General features: G+C 44.1%; 1 protein-coding gene across 1 annotated transcript; it reads left to right on the top strand.

The window, feature by feature from the left end:
* Positions 1 to 2,182: 2,182 nt before the first annotated feature.
* Positions 2,183 to 3,130, top strand: LOC146858059 (olfactory receptor 13D1-like). Its single transcript, XM_085647095.1, has one exon. The coding sequence runs from the start codon at positions 2,183 to 2,185 to the stop codon at positions 3,128 to 3,130; it is 948 nt and encodes a 315-aa protein (XP_085503221.1).
* The last annotated feature ends 18,870 nt before the right edge of the window (positions 3,131 to 22,000 follow it).

Raw genomic sequence — 22,000 nt, 5'->3', positions numbered from 1 at the left:
GGGCTGCTCTCTGGGGACTCCGCTCCTTTCCCCGACGGTCTTCTTCTGAGGCAGGGGCAGGCACCGATCAGGTGCCTCAGGCCCCCTCCGCCTCTATTGGCACACGGCTGCAGCACTCATGGGGCTCTCACCGTGGTCATGGGAGCCCCACCTCCAGACAGGCTGCTTCCTGACTCCGGCCAGCACGTCCCAGTGCGGGGTGGGCTCCCGCCTGGGTCTCTCAATGCAGCACTTCCTGCCGCACGGCCCTTCCGCTTCCATCAGCGAAGTCCCGCCCACAACCAAGCGGGCCGCGGATTGTGGGTGCTTCTCCGTGTGGCTGAAATGAGGGGTAGGGTCCCTCTCAAGATTAAAAATATAGAGCGGGGTGGGCACCCGCTTGAGACAAATAAAAACGAGCACGGGGGTACCCGTTAAGTATAATAAATAACAATCCAACAAGCATAGACGCGGAGTACGCACCCGCTAACAAGCCGGACACGGGGGAATCCCCAGGCATCCTCTCCGGGCTGCAATTCACGAACAGAAGCGTCCTCCATGCGCCAGGGCCCACAACTCAGCAACAGGTCCAAGGGGCAAGCTGGACAATACACAAGTGCTGCTCCCACGAAGCACAGTGTTCCTCAGTGGGGATGTAGCGCTTCTCAGCCAGAATCCAGGTAGGCACTCAGTCCAGAGAAAAAGAATGGAGCGCTCTTGCCAGAAATAAAGAGCAAAGTGCTCTTCCAAATAAAGACACAGTTCAGGGGGGCACAAGGCTGGGCTCAGGCAGGCCAGCACACAGGGTCCTCCATCAGGGAGGCAGTCCCTTGTGGCGGTTCCCCCTGGAGCCCAGCAGCAGCAGCCCCCAGCGTCAGGACAGGCACAACAGAGAACCCATTCATGGGGTCACAGCCCCTTCTTTTATACACATTTTTCGTTTGTTCACCCAGCACAGGGCTGGGGGAAAACCAGATGCAACTGGTTTGGGAGAGCTTTGGAGCACTTTGTTGTGCTCAGCTCCTCTCTCCATTGTCAGGTGGGGGCTAGGTGCTCAGAAGCACCACAGGGGGCGGAGCCAGCATTGTGGAGGGAAGGCAGAGCCCTATTCAGGTCCCAGATGCAACTCCTCCCTCTCATCTAGATGCAGATCTCTCTATTCACCACTGGGCTGACTCACCCTGGCTCCTGGAATTCTCCACACCATCCAGCCCGTCAATCACAAGCCAGACATGCACTCCACATCAGGCAGGCAGGCAAAATAGCACACGGAAATGCCAACTTCTAGAAGTGGTATTTCTCCTATAGTTATAATAAATCTGCGCACACCATTGTGCAGCATTTATTCTTACCAGTTCGCACATACTAAACTTGACCCTGCACTCCTCTCACACCAGGAATTACCATGGACACACATATCCCCCATGCATTCCTTTTTTTGTCTCGGACACTAGATTTTCTCATTTTTTTCTGGCATTGTTAAAGAGCAGCATGAAAGATACCCGGAGGTGGTCTGATAATTCAACTAGGTCTCCCATCTGCAGTTCTATATTAGATGCTTATCCTATGACAGCTTAATCATTATTGGACAATGTAATTATCTATGAGAAAAAATTGAATTTCAAATTGGAAACAGATGGATCTGAGGTCTGGGGCCTGTGCAATTATTTCCCCGGGAGGTGGGGTGGCCAATGTCCTTTTGCCAATGCGGATAGCTTAGCTCATGCTGCAGTGTCAGTACCTGCTCATGGGCACTTCTGGTCTGCTACAAAGGGGACCTGGACAAACCTTCACTGGAGCTAAAAGCAGACACTGATAATGTATTTTGCATGCTGAGACCAGTCGAGGACATACCAATGAACTTTGTGTTGGTTTAAGAAAGGTTTCGACCTTTTCCATAAATTGTGATTGAATGTGATTATTCCATCATTTAGTGTTCATAGTTTAACCCCTTGCTTATAATAACGTTAGTACTAGTGCAAGAAATGTGATCACAAAAGAATAAATTAAAAATAAATACCAAAACATATAAACCAGAAAAACCAGTAAAAAACAGGAAATCAACACTAGTGAACAGGTATCATCTGTGCAGAATAGGGTTGCTTGGATATTTGCCATAGCTTGATATATTAAATAATGAAAGTTTATTTAGAGATATGTAATTATTATATTTTAATTCTTGCAGGGAGAAAGAGTGGCATGAATGGAACATCTCAATTATTCATGTGAGGCAGAATTCATCTTACTAGGTTTTACCCGTGACTCGAGGATTGAGATAATTCTCTTTGTGATGTTCCTTATAATTTACTTCTCAATCATCGTTGGCAACACCTTCATCCTCACAGTCATCAGACTGAGTCCTCAGCTTCACACCCCTATGTACTTTTTCCTGAGCAACTTGTCATTCTTGGACATGTGTTATTCTACAATGATTGTCCCTAAAATGCTGGAAATCTTTTTGTCAAAGAAAAAAACAATTTCTTTTGCTGGTTGTGCTTCACAGATGTACCTTTCCCTGTCCTTGGGTGAGACCGAATGCATACTACTTGCCATTATGGCGTATGACCGCTATGTGGCGATTTGTAATCCCTTACGGTATATGACAATAATGAACAGCACTGTTTGCATCAGGATAGCCGCAGGTACATGGATGGGTGGCTTTATGCTTTCAGTGTCACATGTAGCGTTTACTTTGCAACTGCCATTATGTGGACATAACCAGATCAACCACTTCCTGTGTGAAGTCCCAGCAGTGCTTAGGTTAGCCTGTTCTGATGTTACTTTCATTTCTGGTGTGATCTTTGTAGTGGGCATAATTATACTTATGATCCCTATTGTCTTGATCCTTGTGTCCTACATCCAAATAATCACAAGCATCCTTAGGATAAGTACTGCCTCTGGCAGATACAAAGCTTTCTCCACCTGCGCCTCTCACATAATAGTGGTGATTTTATTTTATGGCACTGCCATGTATATATATATGAAACCCCTATCATATGACTCACAGGAGAGTGACAAAATTGTCACTGTGGCATACACAGTGATAACCCCAATGATGAACCCTATCATTTACAGCTTTAGAAACAAGGACGTTAAAGTAGCAATAAAGAAAACAGTGCAGTTCAGCATGCTAGCAAGAACCAATGTGTAAACATGGTAGCGAGTTTGATACTTATTTATTTCGAATGCAAGATAGCAGTATACAACATCGTCATCTGCAGAGATACCAATGGTGATATGGTCTTTAATGGAGATTAGGTTACACACACGACAGAACATATTTCTGTTTTAAGATTACTCACTGAATATCTAACTAAATACCAGATTGACTGAGTCTTGGAGAGCATACATTTCATCCACTGCTAGTCAATCAAATGGAGACACACACTGATCACACGTTTTTGCAATCGGGAGTGTTACGTGATGTCTGTTTGTGTGTGTCATATTAATTCTTGCAATTGGTAGCGTTCACAGTATAGTCAGAGGTGTGCAGGAATCAAAATTAAGGGGCATATTCACTAACATTTCAACAAAGCAGGGCAGCACACGGAGCTGAGGCACTGCGTTGCATGAAAGGGAGAGAGCAGCACTGTGCAGTAACTATAAGGATATGGCACAGTTCTACTCTCTCCGCGTGCTGACGCACTTTGGGCTGCAAAATACCAATGCATGCACCCCTGCGCAAGGGCGCATGCATTAAGGTCAGGAACGTTTTTTATTCATGAAGCGACACCTTCCTGCACAAAAACTATCCGTTGAGGCTTATTGCTCTTTGTATGTGTCCTGCAGAATGCAGCACACATACAAAGAAGAAGTAACAATAAGAAATACAAATATTTCTCCTTGTTACACTAGCTTCAGGTAGCTGCACAATTCTGACACAAACCATGTTTCCTGACTTTAGTAAAAAAAAGTGTTTTTGTCAAAATGCGTAGGTGGATGCATGGGAACACCCATGCTGCACCCATGCAATGCCTCCTCGGTACAAGGTAATGCAATGTAGTTCTATGCACTTCGTTCTGTTGCTTATTTTTTTCAAGGCCAGGCAAACCTGCTTTGCGTGGCACAGGAAACACCAAAATAGATTATGCATCAGGACTGCATGAGAAAAGTGACTCAAACCTGAGGCAAAATCTTAGTAAATTTGGGCCCATGTGTATCCTATATATCTGTAAACAAATGTATGTTGCTTTCAGTATTAACTATTGTGACCAGCATTGCTTATAGCGGGTAGGTGTATTTGGTAGATTGATAGAAAGGTGTAAACGAGAGTAGTCAGATTGCTCCATATATGCTGACACCCTATATACAGTCTCAGGCTTTTAATTTATCAAATAACATGTGATCAACTTTTTTATTTCAAATGAAGCAGATGACAAAATTTACTACTGTAATACACTGTTAAAAAGGAAAATCCACTCTCAAAACCATGTTGGAAATGGATCATCCGTCAACTCGGTATACTGATCCGTTGATATCAGTCTCTTTTTTGCCTCCCATACAGGAGTGGCCACTTGTGAAGTGGTGAGGCAGGAGGAGGGGAACACACACAAAAGAACTGCCAGGCCAGGTCCTCCCAGGACCGGAAACAAGCATCCTGGGACTGGTTTCAGAGTATGTCACCCTTCTTCAGCCTGGGCTCACTGTGCCACTGGAATCAAGCTATCCAGGCTGAAGAGAGGTGAAACCCCGAAAACGGTCCTAGGATGCTTGTTTCCAGTCCAGGGAGGACCTGGCTTGGCAGTTCGGGCTGGACTGTTCCCATGAGGCACAGGGTCAAGACTGATTTGCATATGGCCAGGTCTAAACCTGGGTGGCATGGTGAGCAAAAGATTGATGGATTTAACCCAGATCTCTTGACTGGGGTGAATGTTTTGATTTGTTCTGCATTCTGTCCATCAATTGTGTGTCTTTTGCCCACTCAAAGTAGAGCTGAATCTTTCTTTAAAAAAATAAATATTTTTATTAAAGGAACACAAGACAACAATACAACAAAAACATCAACGTAATGAAAGAGAACAATCGTCATGATGAGCATATCACATAAATTAGACACATCATACATATGATCAATAAACTCAAAAGAGACATTACAGATAATGATACGGGCACATAATGACATTAGATCCTTAAAGTGACTCCTTATCCACATTGTATGGGGCATCATCCTCAAAGGGGGTGCACAAAAAAAAAACTCTGCTTTCGTTCCAGGGGCCCCATATTTTAGACCATTTGCCTGGGCAACCTCTGCTCTTGTGTATCACCCTCTCGGCCTGCATGCACCAGTCCCTGTCCTCCGCCCAATCCGTGCGCAAGGGCACAACTCCCCCTTTCCATGTTCTGGCAATATTACGTTTTGCTATGATACAGCCCAAGGAGACCCATAGTTGTTCGGTGCGGTTGAGGTCGGTGGCGTCCCAAATGTTTAAAATACAGAGTCTAGGGGAGGGTTCTATTGATTTCTGGCATATTCGGGACATGATGGACAAAATCTCTTTCCAATAAGTTTGGAGAATTGGACAGTCTCACCACTGGTGTAAGAAAGTACCCAAGGGGCCACAATCCCAGGGACAGAGTGGGGAGGTCGTCAGACCCATTTTAACAAGTACTGTATTGGTGTAGTAAGCCCTGTGAAGTATTTTAAGTGGTATAAGCTTAAAGCGGGACCGAATCGCCACCTCCCTGGGAGATGCCAGGGCCTCCCTCCAATCTTCGTCAGGTATATCCCCTATGTTGTCCGACCATTTCATGCAGAGTTTATCAAGCGTTTCCGGTACGGTATTAAGTATCTTACGGTAGGTCAGGGAAATGGCCTTATCTGGCAGATAGTCGTCGAGAAGCCTGTCTTCTAGAGATGAAGAGGCGGGCAGATCGGCACCCTTGGGGATGGCTTTAGTTAACACACTACATGCTTGCAGGTATCTGAATGTTTCCCCCTCATGTAACTGGTATTTTACTTGCAATTCAATGAATGGAACCACTGCACACCTCGTCCACATGTCCCCCACTGCGGAAATACCAATCAGGTCCCATTTATCAAAACCAGGTAGACTCGATAACATACCCAAGTGGCAGGATTCCAGCAATGGAGTAACTCGCGTAATTTTGCCCTTCCAGCCGATTGCGGCAGTGGCCACGTGCCAGAGCGAAACTGTGGTGGAGGAAGGGGTAAAGATGGGTAGTTGCTTGGGCCCCCCATACAATGCCCTCATATTATTGCCCGCTGCCATATTGAACCTATCCATTCTGTACGCTGCATCTGTAATGGGACGGTGGGCCCAGTGGTTGAGAACCACCAATTGTGAGGCCCAGTAATATGATTTGATTGCAGGAAGAGCTATACCCCGTCATACCAGTTGCACATGAGTTTTGTCAGGGCGATTTGGAGAGTGCCACCATTCCATAATAGTGAACGGACCTCAGAATCAATATAGTGTCGAGACGGGGTAGGGTGTGCTCTGTAGGACATTTAGGAAATGGGGAAGTGCCATCATTTTGAAGAGGGCGGATCTACCTAGTAGTGTAAGTGGTGGTGTTTTCCAATGCTGTACGTCAGCCCGGAGGTGAAGCAGAGGAGGGAGGAGATTTCTCCTGTGAAAGACATCCGCTTCTCTCATAGCATAGATGCCCGGGTAACGAAAGACGTCCGTGACTATGCTAGCCGTGCAGCCCGGAGGAAGCCACTGAGGACATATATCAATGACTTGTCCCAGTTGATGGTGTAGCCCGAATATTTCCAGAAGAGAGTGAGAATATGGAGCACCGCGTGAAGTGAAGATCGGGGTTTGGCCAAATATAGAAGAATGTCATCGGCATAGAGGGAGATCCTGTCTGACCAATCCAGGGCCCAGTTCAGTCAACGGATAGATGGGTAACCTCTGATCCATAACGCCAAGGGTTCTAGTGCTAGAGCGAATAGCAGTGGTAACAGGGGGCAGCCCTGTCTTGTACCCTTCCCCAGCTCAAAAATTGCCGATCTGCCACCGTTGACCAAAACGCGGGCCAAAGGTTTAGCATATAATAGACACACCCAGGACATAAAAAGTGGACAATAGCCATACCTTTCCAGAGAAGCAAATACGAAAGGCCACTCCATCATATCGAATGCCATTTTAGCGTCTAAGGACACAATTACCACGTCTTCTTGTATGGTGGAGGCTCTACCCAGTACTCCGAAGAGGCGACGGAGGTTCAGCGCCATATTTTTTGTCGGCATAAAGGCGGATTGGTCCAGGTATATCAATTTATGGAGATGGGGCGATAGGCGAAGGGCCAGAAGTTTAGCTAGGATTTTGACCTCTGGGTCGAGGAGGGAAATCGGTCGATATGAACCGCATTGGCCCAGTGGTTTCCCCTTTTTGTGTATTTCCGCAATGTTAGCCAATCGCTGTGTCTCGGGCAAAATCCCATGTTCTGCACTTTCATCATACATTCACACTAGGTATGGAGCCAGTACCGATGAGACTGCTTTATAAAGCACGATTGGAAGGCCACTAGGACCCATGGCCTTCCCGGAGTGCAATAGACCAATCGCCTTAGATACCTCCTCAGGATCCAGTGCAGTGTCAAGGTCTGTAACATCTTAAGAGTATAATTATGGCAGAGGAGGGTCGAAAGCAGATCTGCTGCTTCTTCCTGCATTGGAAGTGGATGTAGGGACATAGAGGCACTCCAAATGGTTAGCGAAAATCTCAGCAATTCCATCTTGGTCGCTTCGCCTCTCGCCACTAGGGGCCACAATTTCAGCCACCCACTTGTTGGCCAGCTCATGCTTATCTAGCCACGCCAACAATTTACTGGCCTTATCTCCTATTTCATATACCCGATATTGAGTGGAGCGGTAGTGCGCTTGGGCGGCCTCCCTAGCTATATCGCGATATTCTTTTTGTTTCACTGCAAGTCTGTGGGCGGTGTCCGGGGAGGTGGATTTTATTAGGTCGCGTTCAAGATTGGCCACCTCTAGTTCTATATCCTCTAGTCGCTTGTGTTTCTCCTTCCAATGACCGTCCACTGCCGCCACCCCACACCCTCGAATCACCGTCTTATATGCCTCCCACAACGTCACATCCAAGTCACGGAGCCCTCAGTTTCTGAAAAAAAAACTGACGTGGCCTGTATCAGTTTATCTCATATCTCCGGGACTCAAAGAGACCATGGGTTAAGGGCCATCTGCCGACGAGAGCGGGAAGGAACACCACCGTAATGAGCCAGGATAGGAGAGTGGTCGGATATGCCCCTGGGCAAAAAGGTTATAGCACTAAACATAGAAAGCTGTGAGTCTTGACAGAAGAGATAGTCAATACACGACATACTCCCATGAAACCCGGAAGGTGTACTGCTGATCTGAGGGGTGATGTGTGCGCCACACGTCTACCAGTCCCAGGGCTATTAGAAAGTCAGACATAAGTTTCCCCTGTGGTTCATTTTGTCAGGGTGGTGAACGATCCAGCTAGGGCGGCGTTACAGTCTCCCCCTAGTAAGATGTCCCTCTCGGGTAAGTTCAGCATGTGAGGGCCCAGATCAGTCAGGGTGGAGGAGTGGAGTTTGGGGGTATGTATAATTAAGTCACGTTGAGAGAGCAACCCTCCCACCCTCCGGATACTGTGACAAACAGCCCAGCGGGGTCGCGTGTAATTGTTCTAACCTGAAAGGGAAGGGAGGAGCATGCAAGAATGCCCACCCAATTGGACCCCCGAGTGTAACCCACGTGTGCAAGTAGTTTATAATCCCATCGATTTTATGCGCTGTATGTGGTACCAGGGATATGCGTTTCTGGAAGAAGTACGAGGTCACGGGTGTGGCGTTTCAGATATTGCAAGACTAACCCCCTTTTTATCCGGTTGCCTAATCCGTTCACATTCCAGATGATTATTTTGAGTCGGCCCAGGGAGGTAGTGGCTATAGGAGTGTCACTCATTAGGGTCGGAGAACAAGAGCCCCACCTCCCACAGGGCCCAGGAAATGATAATGCACAATGGGATAAATAATAGAAGTATACAAGTGAGGTCGTCATGCATGCCAGCAACCACCTTATGGGTGTATGTGATGGTAGTGGATAGATTGCTGAAAATATAACACAAAAGTAAAAAAAAACCTTAAGAAAACACCCTGGAACCCCCCCACCCTGCCTCCCTGCAACGTGGACTCAGAACTGCCCCCCACCCCAATTTGCAGAGCGATTGTATACCCATAACTAAAACCAAATAGAGGGGAACACTACACAACCAATCTAACCCCAGATTCGACCCTCTTCCCCCCCTGAGAATCATCACAGTAGCCCACAATGAAGCCTAATAGATCTCGTAGCCTCACATTGGAAGAATGTAACTCCAATCTCTCCGGGCGATATGTCCCCCACCCATCTCCCCCTAAAAACCAGGCCTCATTTAAACAGTAACAATTGTCTTGGAGCATTCGTTTATGGGTGACAACGAATGTGTCAACCAATGTTCGGCTATCGAATGATTCCGATCCAACAAAACCAAGGAGCATGGTCAGGGGTAGCACAGTCAATATCGTAAAAAGTCACTAAATGCGAGGTGTGGACCCCAGTTCGTGTTCAGTCTGCCAATACCTGTATCGCAGGAGCTCAGCCAATCTTTCCTTGATGACGTTCTGATTCGTGAGGTTGATCCCCGGAGGATCCATTGCGGTCCATGGAAGAACACCACCTCTCCAGCCAGTCCCCGGCCACCTCCGGGGACTGGAAGAATAGCGACTTACCATCTGATTGCACATGTAGCTTTGCAGGGAAGAGCATGGCATATTTAAGATTTTGTCCCCTGAGAGTACGCTTTATTTCTAGGAATAAGCTGTGTTTCTGGTGTACTTTGTAGGTAAAGTCCGGGAAAAAGGTGACACTCGAGTTCTCGAATTTCAGACGGGGTCCACCCCTTGCAGCTTGGAGAATGATATCTCGGTCACGAAAATTGAAGATCTGTGCCAGAATGGGACGCGGTGGAGCGCCTGGCTTCAGAGGGCCTCCAGGTACTCTGTGGGCACGTTAAACGGAGAAGTATTTGGAGAGGGACCAGGGTTGTAAATGATTTTGGATCAAGTCCTCAACGAACAGGTCAGCGGCCTGCCCCTTTGCCTGTTCAGGAACCCCCAGGATATGCACATTGTTTCTCCTTGCGCGCCCTTCATAATCCTCCAGTCAGGCCTCAAGTTCGGTTGTCTGGGCCTGCAGTTGCTTGACCATCAAATCCAGCCGCAATGTGGAGATCGTGAGTGTGGCTATAGAGCCTTTGTTCGCCTTGACCCGTTCCCCCATATTCTTCAGATTGGCGCGGATCAGGTTTACATCAATAGAGACAATGTCAATTTTAAGTTCCAATGCCGTAAGGACTCCCTGGACCGCTTCCATAATGTCTGCCAGAGTCTGGCCCCCATCATCAGGTTGTTATTTCGCCTCTGTACCATCCTGATTTCCCTCTGTTTCTTCAGGCTTGGAATGGCCAAATTTCGACAGTCTGTGCATAGTGGATGGCTTGGGGCCTCTAGCTGTGGCCATTGCATCCCGTTCCACCCCCCTGATGGGAGATGTCGGGACAGAGGAGCGTTGGGCACCAGGTAAACAAGGCAGCAGACAGGTGATGGCAGATCAGTTGGGCCAGTGCCCCTTCGTGAAAGAGCAGTTCATGGCACAAAATAGCGGGGGCCGTATCTCAGGCAGGTGCAGCCTGGGCACTGAAGGTCTCAGCTCTCTCAAGGGGTTAATGGATTCACAGCTCCGGGGCGCAAGATAGATAAGGAGGCGGCCGCCTCCGTCTTCACAAAGAAAGCCCCCAGCAGAATCGAGCCATCAAATGGAGGGAGGGGAGAAGAGGAAAAACGTCTCTGACGATCCCGTCTCATTCACGGGCCCCAAACACTGTTCTTTAAGCCTAGCGGTGTGCACAGTGATGGGGGCCTCCTTCTACAGTTTGTGTGGAAGCTGCTTAAGAAGTGCCGTGGACCCTCGTGTGATGTATTTGTCCCGGGCGCGGTGACCTGAGCGCCACGGGCCTCTGTCACTCAACGGCAGTCTGTGGAAGTCCGCGTGAGTGCCCAAGCCTGGAGGGTGTGATTTGAGGTGGTAGCCGCCAGCTGCGAGGTACGTTCTCGGCCAGCGCCTCCGTAGGCTGATCGTCTCCGACGCGCCCACCAGTAGCAGGGAAGGCCGTGCGACATCACAGCTGGGTCTGTGCTCGTCTCTCGGCCGGCAACTTCAAGTGGCTCTAGTTTCAGCAATTGCAGTCCGATTGATCTCTGCGGCAGATCGGACTGATCCGTGTCTCAAGGCACATCTGCAGCAACGGGAATTACGGGCAAACGGATCAGTGTGACGGATGTAAGGGGAGAATTAGTCGGCGGCCGACCGGAGCTTTATCCCAGTGCGGCCATCTTGGGTGTTGGCTAGCCACGCCCCCCAAACTGAATCTTTCTTGATATGTGGCACATGGCAGTAGACTTTGAAATCCTCAAACTTATTGATAGTGATCACAATGCCCTGAGGCTCACTTTGGGTGGTTACTTTTTTAGGAATTCCGTTGCTCTGGGTTACAATTCTGAAATAACCATAAGCTAAAGTAATAATAGGAAATCGATTAAATGGTCCAAGTTGTTCCTTCATATGGGATCTGTAACAGGCATTTATGAGAAGTTTAACATTATCCTCAAATCATTTACTGAATATCCCAGCAAAGTTTCCTCACAGCTGCATTACCATTCTGCGCTATCTGGAGTCCGGAAGCAACACTGCACTAGGGCCCAAAATGGAAAAAAAACACCCCTGTCACCAGCCTACCGCATGGTTTACAAAGGAGTGACGCATGCAAAAAGTCAACTCATCGTAGCTGTTTAATAGGGAGCCCATGATAAAATCTGTGCTGCCCACATAAATTACAAATGGATAATCTCTAGTACCAAACAGAGTTGAGGAGACTCTAACTGGCTAGCGATAGAAGAGACCTACGAGAATAATGGTTAACTGTAATTTTGACATACTCTTTAAAATGGCTGCCCTAAATCTATCAGCCCCCTAGAACTGATAATCTAATCAAAGCATTGTGTTGAACATGCCTCTGCAATTTATGCCTGTATAGAGCGGGATGTTCCAGTGATTGAAAAGTTAGTCCCAGAAAAGGTTAACACAACCACTCCACTCTGTTTTACTCGCTAAGAAACTCTTCGAGTGATCAAGGCCATGCCTCCTAGGAAGGCTGTTGGTCCATATAGAATCTCTCAGATTTGTTTCGCTCAAAACCTCTTGTCTGGGGCCCCTATATAAAGGTGCTTTCAAATGAAATATTGTCAGGCAGATGTGTCCCGGAATCCTGCAAAAATGCGGGGATCATCCCAATTTACATAAAAGGTGACAGAGGAATCCCAAATAATTATCAGCCCACCAGATTTTGGGCAGATTCCAGGACCGGGTGGGCGAGCACTTTATTTTGTCACCTCTACAAGCAGGGTTCCGCTCTAAGGTCAGCACATTTGATCACATTTTTTGTTTTGATCTTATCCACAGATCATTTAAATTTGGCTTTTGTGGACATTAGGACTGCCATTTTTCTGGTCCCAAGCCAGCACCTCTGGTCCACCTTACCTGCCATGGGCATGGATCATACCCTACTGGACACACTCATCAGACTACATAATACCATCATGGTGCAAGTCAGGTGGGGGGGTGGGTGGTAATCTAACTGATCATATTCTGGTCTTGCATAGGGTATGACAAGGGTGTGCACTTGCACCAAAACTCCTCTCTATGTAAATAAATGATGTGGTTACATTCCTAGGTGGGTGCAACCATAACTCCCAAAAACTTGCTGCTTGTTCTATCCTTTCACTATTTTTGCAGATCACACCCTCCTCCTCTCCCAAACTCCATCAATACTCCAAAACCTCCTAATTAATTTCTTTGAGTTTTCTGATACCCTTGGCTTGGAGGTGAATTCCACTAAAACTAAAGTTAGGATGTTCATCCCGAATAAAGCCTGTAGATGCAATATTTAATGAATGGGGAGCCCTTGCAGATGGCAGGGAACTTCGAATATTTGGGGATCAGAATTGACAAGAGCAGTGCTGTTGCATTCTATCTCTGCAGTATCTAAGAGACTTAAAGCAACTTCTACCAAATCTGTTCCCCGTAATAGAGTGGTGTAGGGCAAAAGCCCAGGCTGCCGTGTTTTAGGGAGTTGAATTTGGGGGGATCACAAATATTAATGGTTTGTTCAAAAAGGAAAACCTACTCTACCTCTATTTTTCGATACAGGCCTCTAAAGGGTGGGAGATTTGCCTACATTAAAACCCCTCCTATATTGGGTTAGATTGGGGTCCAACCCAGAGTCTGATCATTCTAGGTGGGCTCTTAGTGAAGTATTGTGCATTCACTCCCCTGGTTCAAGTTTGTTAAGTTTCAGCTCAACGACCTGGGAGGGTATTCGAACAATCCCTCAACAATCAGGGCTGACGCTTAGTGTATAACCAAAGCTGTTTTCTGGAATAGAAACGTCATCAACTGTCATTGCAAAGCCAAATCCAGGGATTTGGTGGAGGTATGGTTAGTATGCAAACCCGACCACCCACGTCCCCAAGCAAGATAAATGTATTTTGATCAAATTAAATCTCCTTTAGCCCGCATACTCTTTATTATATTAAGGATGGGAACACTACTCATTAACAAATGTATATATACCTGAAAATTCGACCAACTCATGTCAGCATCCTGTCAGTTCTGTAATTAACAATCTGAGGATATTGAGCCTTTTTTTTTGCCCACGGTATTATAGGGCCAGGAGGTGTCGGCTTGAACCCCATGCACCTTGATGGGGTGAGACACTACTGGGAGGCCTACCACATACTGCAGTGGGACACAAGTCAGGTCTTGGTTTTCGGAATCAGTCAATATCGATATGGTGTATGGCTACTTAGAAAAAATGGTGGGAGTGTCGTTATAAGTCCCAGGTACAAAATCATTGAAACCCAGCTCAGGCTTTACACTCCACTTCCATATTAGGAAATTGTGGGTTGTCATGTTTAGAAAACCGAGTCAACGTTTTATAAAAACATTAATACTGCTATATTTTGGTTCTTATATTTTCTCTCTTAATTTGTTATTATTGGAATCCATATTGTATTGTGCAGTGTTGTTCTGTGATATCAATTTTAGTCTGCTTTGAACAGAAACCTGACAGATGCCATGTGTTTTTACGCTTCAGTTGTCTTTATCTCCATTGACTGGAACAAGTACTAACTTTTTCAATTATATTGTGCACTTTAAATCTTTTATATGGTAGCCATTACATCAAGCTTCCCTGATTTTGTAATTAGCTTTGACTTCCAAGATGGCTTAACGGAACGGATTTTAGCCCATTTTTAGGTCTATCTCTTTCTCGTTCTCGTCGTACTGGATTTGTGTCTCAACAGGAAGGTACCTCGGTGTTGATGGTTGTATTATGATCTTAAACCATACTTCACTTTAATGCGACTGTTGATTTCTTAATCTTAAGTGCCTATTATGCTCTACATGTTTTTAAATATCCGTAATGTGCACTTTTATTGTTCAAAGACCGAAATAAAGTATTGAATTGAAAACATTTAGTTGTAGTTAGATCTATCATAGCAACATTAAAACAAATGACGTATTGTGTCTGCCATCCTTGCTATATTGACTAGCTAAACTAAATAATGACTAAAGTAAAACCAGCAGTTCATGAACCTCGAAACTCTTTCCCACCAATTACCATAGACTGCAGGGCCGAGTGTAATTGTATTATAGTGCCTTGACATGATAGAGGTTGTAGAGGTAGAATGATTGTCCCAAAAGTTGGAAGGTTGTTCTTTTATTTTATGAACAGCATTGTATCAGCAATCCAGACATTCCCACATGTACATAAAGGCCTGTTATTTTTTTGTAAAAGCTTACCCTTGAGTGGACAGTGCGATTATTGAGTGCGCTTAAAATGGCATAATGTATCTGAACTTCAATCCCTGAACCACTCTTTGGAAAAAGGGAGGGCTCCTCAACCCACTTCCTTTGAAAGGTTACGTGTACAAAATGATTCACTTGATTATTCAACTGGCAAGCAACATTACCCAAAGCTTCCTGCATCACAGGAAGCAACATTTCTAATACACACAACCACAACCAAGAAGCTAGAGAAATGTGTTGTCCCACTGCATGCATTTTACGTGTGCCTTTATGTATATTTTTGCTAAAATCTGCTTTAAATACTAAAATATATTTTGCGTTACACTGCGTCTAAAAGGTGACTCAGCCCCAATGCATCATCTTAGTCAATTCTAAGCGTGTTGACAACTACTATGACATCAGAATCTTTAGAACGTGTTGTTATTATTCTATTGGTAAATATTTGCCCGGTCATTTGTTGCAGAGGCAGCTGTTAGGAAGGAGCGCTATGTTTCTGCTCGTGCTCCTTGGGCATTGGTATTCTTCAATTCAACTTGAAGAAAATTCCTACTTAAATAGCAACATTTCTTCTTTTCTTCGGATCCCCGCTTCTGCAGAAGAAAAGCCTCGGAACTGATGATGCAAGCAGAATTTACCTGTTTTTCAACCCTGATCCTTTTGATACAACATTCCTTTCCCTTGTATTAGTATTGTCTGGTTTAAATAAAATGAGAAGGAGGGAGATAACATCGCTTTCAAGATAGAGCCCTCCCACTATTTCTTGGTAGCAGCCAATGTTTTAAATGCATGTATTACTATTTCATTCAGAGGGAATAATCCTCCCAGAGCTGTATTTATTTGCTCGGTCAAAAAGGCAAAAGCTAGAATTGCCAAATCTGTTACAGTGCTCAAGTTTACGATTCCCTGAATGATTAGTGTTAAACTCTAATTTCAAGTGGCATAAAAATGGTCTGCATGTCCCCCCACCCCCGGAGTTAATGATACCAGGTTAGAAATGAGTAATTACCAGGGGAATGTTTAATTTGAGCTCAAATTCCCTCTTTAGTTCCTCTAGATTTTTATACAGAACTGTTGTCGGCTTTCACAACTAAAATCTCAATGTGAAAATAAACAGATATAATAAACAGATCCAAGGAAACTCTATGGATCTCATAATTCCAATGAAAACAATAATGGCAGGTCTCAGAATGAGAGGTGTTCACCCATCTTCCATTCAGTATACAATAACAAAGGGATAAGCATTTTAGACAAGGTTTGCATTAGCCAGTGAAACGAGGATACATTTCTCTGAGGTTGTGAGTTTAGATGAAGTATAAAACTTGCAAAGGAACACATATATGGTGATTAATTCTTGTAGGCAGGGAGATGTCTGATTGTATCTGGAAATGAGCTGACAGTTTGTTTGTCAGACGTTTTTCTACCATACAAACTAGCTGTATAACTAACATAAATTGCCATAAAGTTGAGGGACTGCGTTACCTTTGTAATTTGATCTAATAATCAGCGCTCCTTCAAACTACTAGTCCCATATATTAGTGGCTATATTCATTTGATCTAATAATCAGCGTTCCTTCAAACTACTAGTCCCATATATTAGGGGCTATATTCATTACAATAAAACTCCATGGGGCATATTGTCAAGCACGGCGTTAAGATTATCGCCGCTTTAGCAACAGAAAACTGCCGCTAAAGCGGCGATAATGGGCTTGATAATATGCCGCAGAGAATTCCCATAGAAGCCCATGTTGACACCAGAACATGGGCTTCCATGGGAATTCTCTAGGGATGCCATTTTTTTTTTTTTTTTTTTGCAAAATAGTAGGCATTTGTTTGTTTCCTGTTCTGAGATCCAGCAAGGGCCAGTTGGTGGTATACAATTTCTTCTTACATTTGATGTTTTAAGCTTGGAATTTAAGTAAAAGCCGCACGATCAATCGTTTGGACAGTTTCACATATTTGACTTTGCTTTCCTTTACATATAAATTCAAGCCACTGCAAAAAAAAGGCTGGCTGGCCTGAAGGCACTATAGCTAGAGGTAGCTGCTCTGGTCGAACTCTGGTCTGCTTCGCCAACTTGCATCCTCTCTTACCCTTGCATCTACCCTTTCGTTCTGCATTCCTGTAAATTAATTACAATAGGCAACAGAGCCCAGTGAAGTTTGGGAACAAAGTTGTGGAAATTGCACTAAACACATTTTAAAATCACACAAAATCAGTTAAACCATATTGTGTAAAATAGTTACGAAATAAAACCACAGCCTGCTTTTCATAACGAGTCAACTGTTTGACTGCCACTTGGCATCATCCCATCTGTGACATTTCATCAAAATGCACAGAGTTGCATGTTGTTGGCTGCATGACATCTATAAATACAGAACACATTTTTCTTATAGAGGAAATACATACATGTGGATTGAGCTGTATTTCTTTTTAATGACGATAACTGTCCACCTCAGATTCAATTGAGTATGCCTATAGGCCTTGCTAGCAACGACGTACAGCTCTAGGGTCGTCGGAGAGGATTGTGGGGAAGGTGATGGTCTGAGAGGAAACGAAAATACTCGATAGAGGAATATGACATTCATGGCACCCAACAGCACTTGTATACCACCAGTTGCCTTCCACATACCTATATACACATTTGACGGACAACGGGCATGCCGTCCATTACACAAGTGATTTGGTACAGGACTCTCCTCTCTCAACCAATAAAAACACCAAGAAAGTTAATGAACAACCCTTACAAGCTGACATATTCGCTTAAAGGAGCACCCTAGCTGTAAGAAAGTCCATTACATGGCTTTGTAAAACCATGCCACCAGGCCCTTTTTATGCTTTTTTGACATCCCATTGTGCTTTCCCCTAGTACGCTCGATATCATGATAGCCCCCTTTAAGTTCTCCTGTTAACTGTTTTGAGGCAATAGAGCGTCATAGTGATGTTAGGATGGTGCAAAAATTGACTTCTTTTGTGAGAGTGGCTCCAGCTCCTTTTACATAGGCAGCACAGTGCTGACAGTGGTGGTGGCACTGTACTTATAGTCGGGTCTATTGAAATATACATAATTAGGAGGAATGCATATCGCCTCCAGCCAGTGAACAGTTTTTCAATCACTATAATGGGGGCCCTCTGCCTCATTATATCTGGAACATTCATGACGGATATATGTAGTGTGTGTGGGTTTGCCTATGTGGTGAATGGATGAATGCTGGAGCCAACTGGACTCCGAGTGAAAGTGATGCACAAAAAGAAGGGTTTTGTGCTGCGATGGTTTGTCCTTCAGAAACGTGAGCCTGTGTAAATACATCTGTTAAGTTCAGTGAGGAATTAACCAAGTATCAGGATGAGTGTGATGCAGATAGGGTTCAGTCTTTTGGTAAAGATAAAGTGAGGGCATGTGTAGCTCTACTATCTTCACTATCTGCCTACTACCTGTGTGATATCCCAGTGAAAGCAGATCTGGCCTAAGCTTGTCTATCTGTTTGTGTCTCTGCTCCATTCCGATTCCTGAGTAAAACTGTTTGCTTGCCAAGTGAACCTTTACTGACATCTTCTGTTGCTAACTACCTGAAGCTCAAGAAAACCTGTCTTTAATGCGCCTGTAGTGCACTCAGGAGGATATTCTCAAGAATGTGTGATAATTATCGCAAAATTAGCTTAACGCAACTTTGCATATCGCAGTCTATCGCGGGAAAATAACGCTGTGTTAACATTGTATTCTCAATGTAGAAAACCACGCACACCAGACGTTAAACTGATAGATTTCAAAGGTTAAGGCGTGCTAAAGAGGAGTCGTCCTCTAAACCAAGACGTAAACGAAAGCTTCAGTTGCACCAATCAAAGTTGAGTGGTGTCCCCCTTATAGCACAGCCTGTAAAGGCAACAATGTTGCAATAATATAATCAACGTTGAAGCTGTAATTTGAAAATGAACAATTTATTGATGATAATCCATCCGTGTTATAATCTTCATTGTAGTCATGAGATTATTGTATTTCAAAAATACAAGTAGTTCAACACTACCAGGAAAACATAATCCTCAATGCATTTCGGGTACAAAATTACCCTTTGTCAGGAGCGGTGCTGTGAAAACATGATACATGGGAGAGATGTAACGACCTATTCAGTGAAATAATGATCAAATGAACTAAAATGACATTAAGATTTGAAAAAATCCATGTGTGTTAGCGGTGTGCTAAAAGATGAAAACAAAGGTCAAAGAGTGTGATTTATAACGACCTAATCAGTGGAATCGTGATTCATCAAAACAGACCGCGGTGACGTAGGAGTATGGAAAGATCAGATCCGTTGTGTGTTGGCAGTGTGCCAAAAGATAAAAACAAAGATCCAAAAATAATAAGTTAAGACCATGCACCATAAAAGACTGTTAAAAAATGTATAAATGCGTGACTCACAGGAAAACGTGATGTATCCGCGAAGAAAGCGTGCTGCAAAACGGTAAAATTAAACACCCCGTGACTAAGTATTAATGAGTGACTCACAGAATAACGTGGTGTCTCCATGAAGAAAGCGTACTCCGAAACGATACAATTAATCACCCCACGACTAAGAGGTAAATGAGCAGTATAGACTAGTAAAGGATGGTTAATAAACAGAAAGAAACATACCTCGGTGAAGATTAACAAGGAAAATCAACGTGTTCCCGTGAAACAAACACCTGAAAGGCGTGGCTGGTTGTAGTGGTAAAAAGTGAGGAAGGAACTTATAGATGTGAGCGATCGGCGTGGCGGCCATATTAGACAGGAAGAATCATAATAACAAAGCTGACGGCCGACACAGTGTCTAAAAAACCTTATGCAGTAAACGAAGAAAACAAATATGAATGTTGAAATTGCCAATATGTAAGAGGAACCTGAACCATGAGTAAGAATATAAAAACATACAATTGCAACTGTTAAACAACCAAACAGTTCAAATATGTGTGTTGAATAAGACAATGACTGAAATTGAAACGAAAGCAAGAAAAACTTGGAAATATGTGGCAGTAAAAGAAGGTCATGGAGAATGAGAAAAATGAAAAAAATGAGAAAAGTACAACGGATCTACTCACTGATAGGAGAGATAGAAACGACCACCACAGGGACCGGCACTGCACAGAGCAACATCAAACAACTTATTTACCTTACCAAACGCGAAATTAATCAAAGACTGCATGCCAGCACCCTCATACAATATCATCACGCACAACGCATCCCTAGAGGTCTAAGAATTTCATTGAAACCTTCATTGTGCAAAAACGATACTAAATTCATTGAGTGGTGGTATGGCATACTTAATAAATGTTCATTGGACCTTATTCTTCTAATAATTGAAGAATTATCGAATATATTGGAGGAGCTAAACACTGAAATCACTCAATTAAAACGCGAATTGTCTTCCAAAATGTCACCTGAAGAGGTTACACAGACACTGTCAGACATAAATGAACAACTCAAGAAACATACGCAAGAAATTAACGAAAGGAAACTTCGGAAGTTTCGTAGGGACACCATAGACTACAAACTAGGTGAAGTTTACAATTGGGCTGAAGTCTATGCACGCAGGCGGCAAAACAGACCATTTGGGAAACCATCGGATACTGACACTTCACCCACCAGCAGCGATTCAGACAACACCAGGAACAGATCTAAACCCAGTACTCAGAGGGAGAGGCCACCCATGGATTCGACTCAAATGTCTGATTCTCCATCCACTTCCACCTCAACTTTGGCATCTGCGGTTCCTTTTTTAGGAACAGGCCATCCAGACAACGCAGACCCAGGAGGGGCAAGAAAAGGAACAGTGACCGAACCTCCTATGGACAAGAGAGTCACAAGGAGTCAACGTTAACAGATTCCGATAATTTAGTCATCAACATCTCTTCAATTTCTCTGGATCATTTACAAACCAAACTTCTCCAAAAAGGCTCATCATTTGTTCCTACCTATTCCTCCAATCATTTGGAGGCTGAAGTTAGCTTTCACAGATTTATGCGCTCTTTAAGATTAAGACATTTTTTTGACAATGTTGTCACTGAACCACATCCACAACCTGAAAACACCTTGGCTGGCTTAAAATCTAAAAGTACTTACATGGCTCCAGTGAGCCACAAAGTCCTTGACACCTTTGAGACTCTTGTTAAATGTGATTTACAGAAGATTTTCAAACAACACAAAGTATCTCAACCGAATTTGACAGTCAAAGACAAAGCACTTTTAAAAAATTTGGCCGACAATCCTGACATTGAATTTCTCAATGCGGATGTTCTTCCAATTTACAAACGTAAATTGGAAGAACATGTGCAAGACATCACAACTTATTCCCTACTCGATTCGGATCCTACATCTCAAATACAGCTGACACTACACAACATCGTGGATAAAGCAGTCCGTCTAGGCACCATTGGTGAGAAAGAACGCACATTTTTTACCCAAGACTTTCCGATCTGTCCCACTTTGAAAATGTTACCTAAGATTCATAAAAATCTTACTGATCCACCTATTAGACCGATTGTTTCCACCCGGGGTTCTCTTCACGAACCTGTGGGTAAGTATCTCGACAGACATCTTCAGCCATTGGTACAGAAAATGTCTCCCTATGTCAGGGATACCACTCATTTTTTTAACATAATCCATGAATGCAATATGAAATGGGGTACAGACATTTATTTTTGCACCATCGATGTCACATCGTTGTATACTTCCATCCCACATAATCTTGGCATGGAAGCCATAGAATTTTTTCTTTTACAATCACCAACAACTGAGGATCACAAAATGTTTTTACTTGAATTACTTCAGTTCACCTTATATCACAGCTATTTTTGTTACAATAACCAATTTTATTTGCAAGTCAATGGCACTTCCACGGGGAATTGTGCAGCTCCCAGCTACGCGAATTTGTTTATGCACAAGTTTGAACTTGATCACATCATCAACACGGACCCATGGAAATCACACTCACTTTTATTCTTACGTTACATTGATGACATTTTTTTGATTTGGAAAGGTTCAGAACAGTTGTTAGTTCAAGCAATTGACCAACATAATGAAATTGATGAGCGATTGAAATTCACCATCAACATTCACAAAACTGAAATCAACTA

This window comes from Triturus cristatus, chromosome 3_2 (assembly GCF_964204655.1).
Source record: "Triturus cristatus chromosome 3_2, aTriCri1.1, whole genome shotgun sequence".
NCBI classification, from domain to species: domain Eukaryota; kingdom Metazoa; phylum Chordata; class Amphibia; order Caudata; family Salamandridae; genus Triturus; species Triturus cristatus.
The sequence above is the reverse complement of the archived record's forward strand: the minus strand, read 5'-3'. Positions and strand labels throughout refer to the sequence as shown.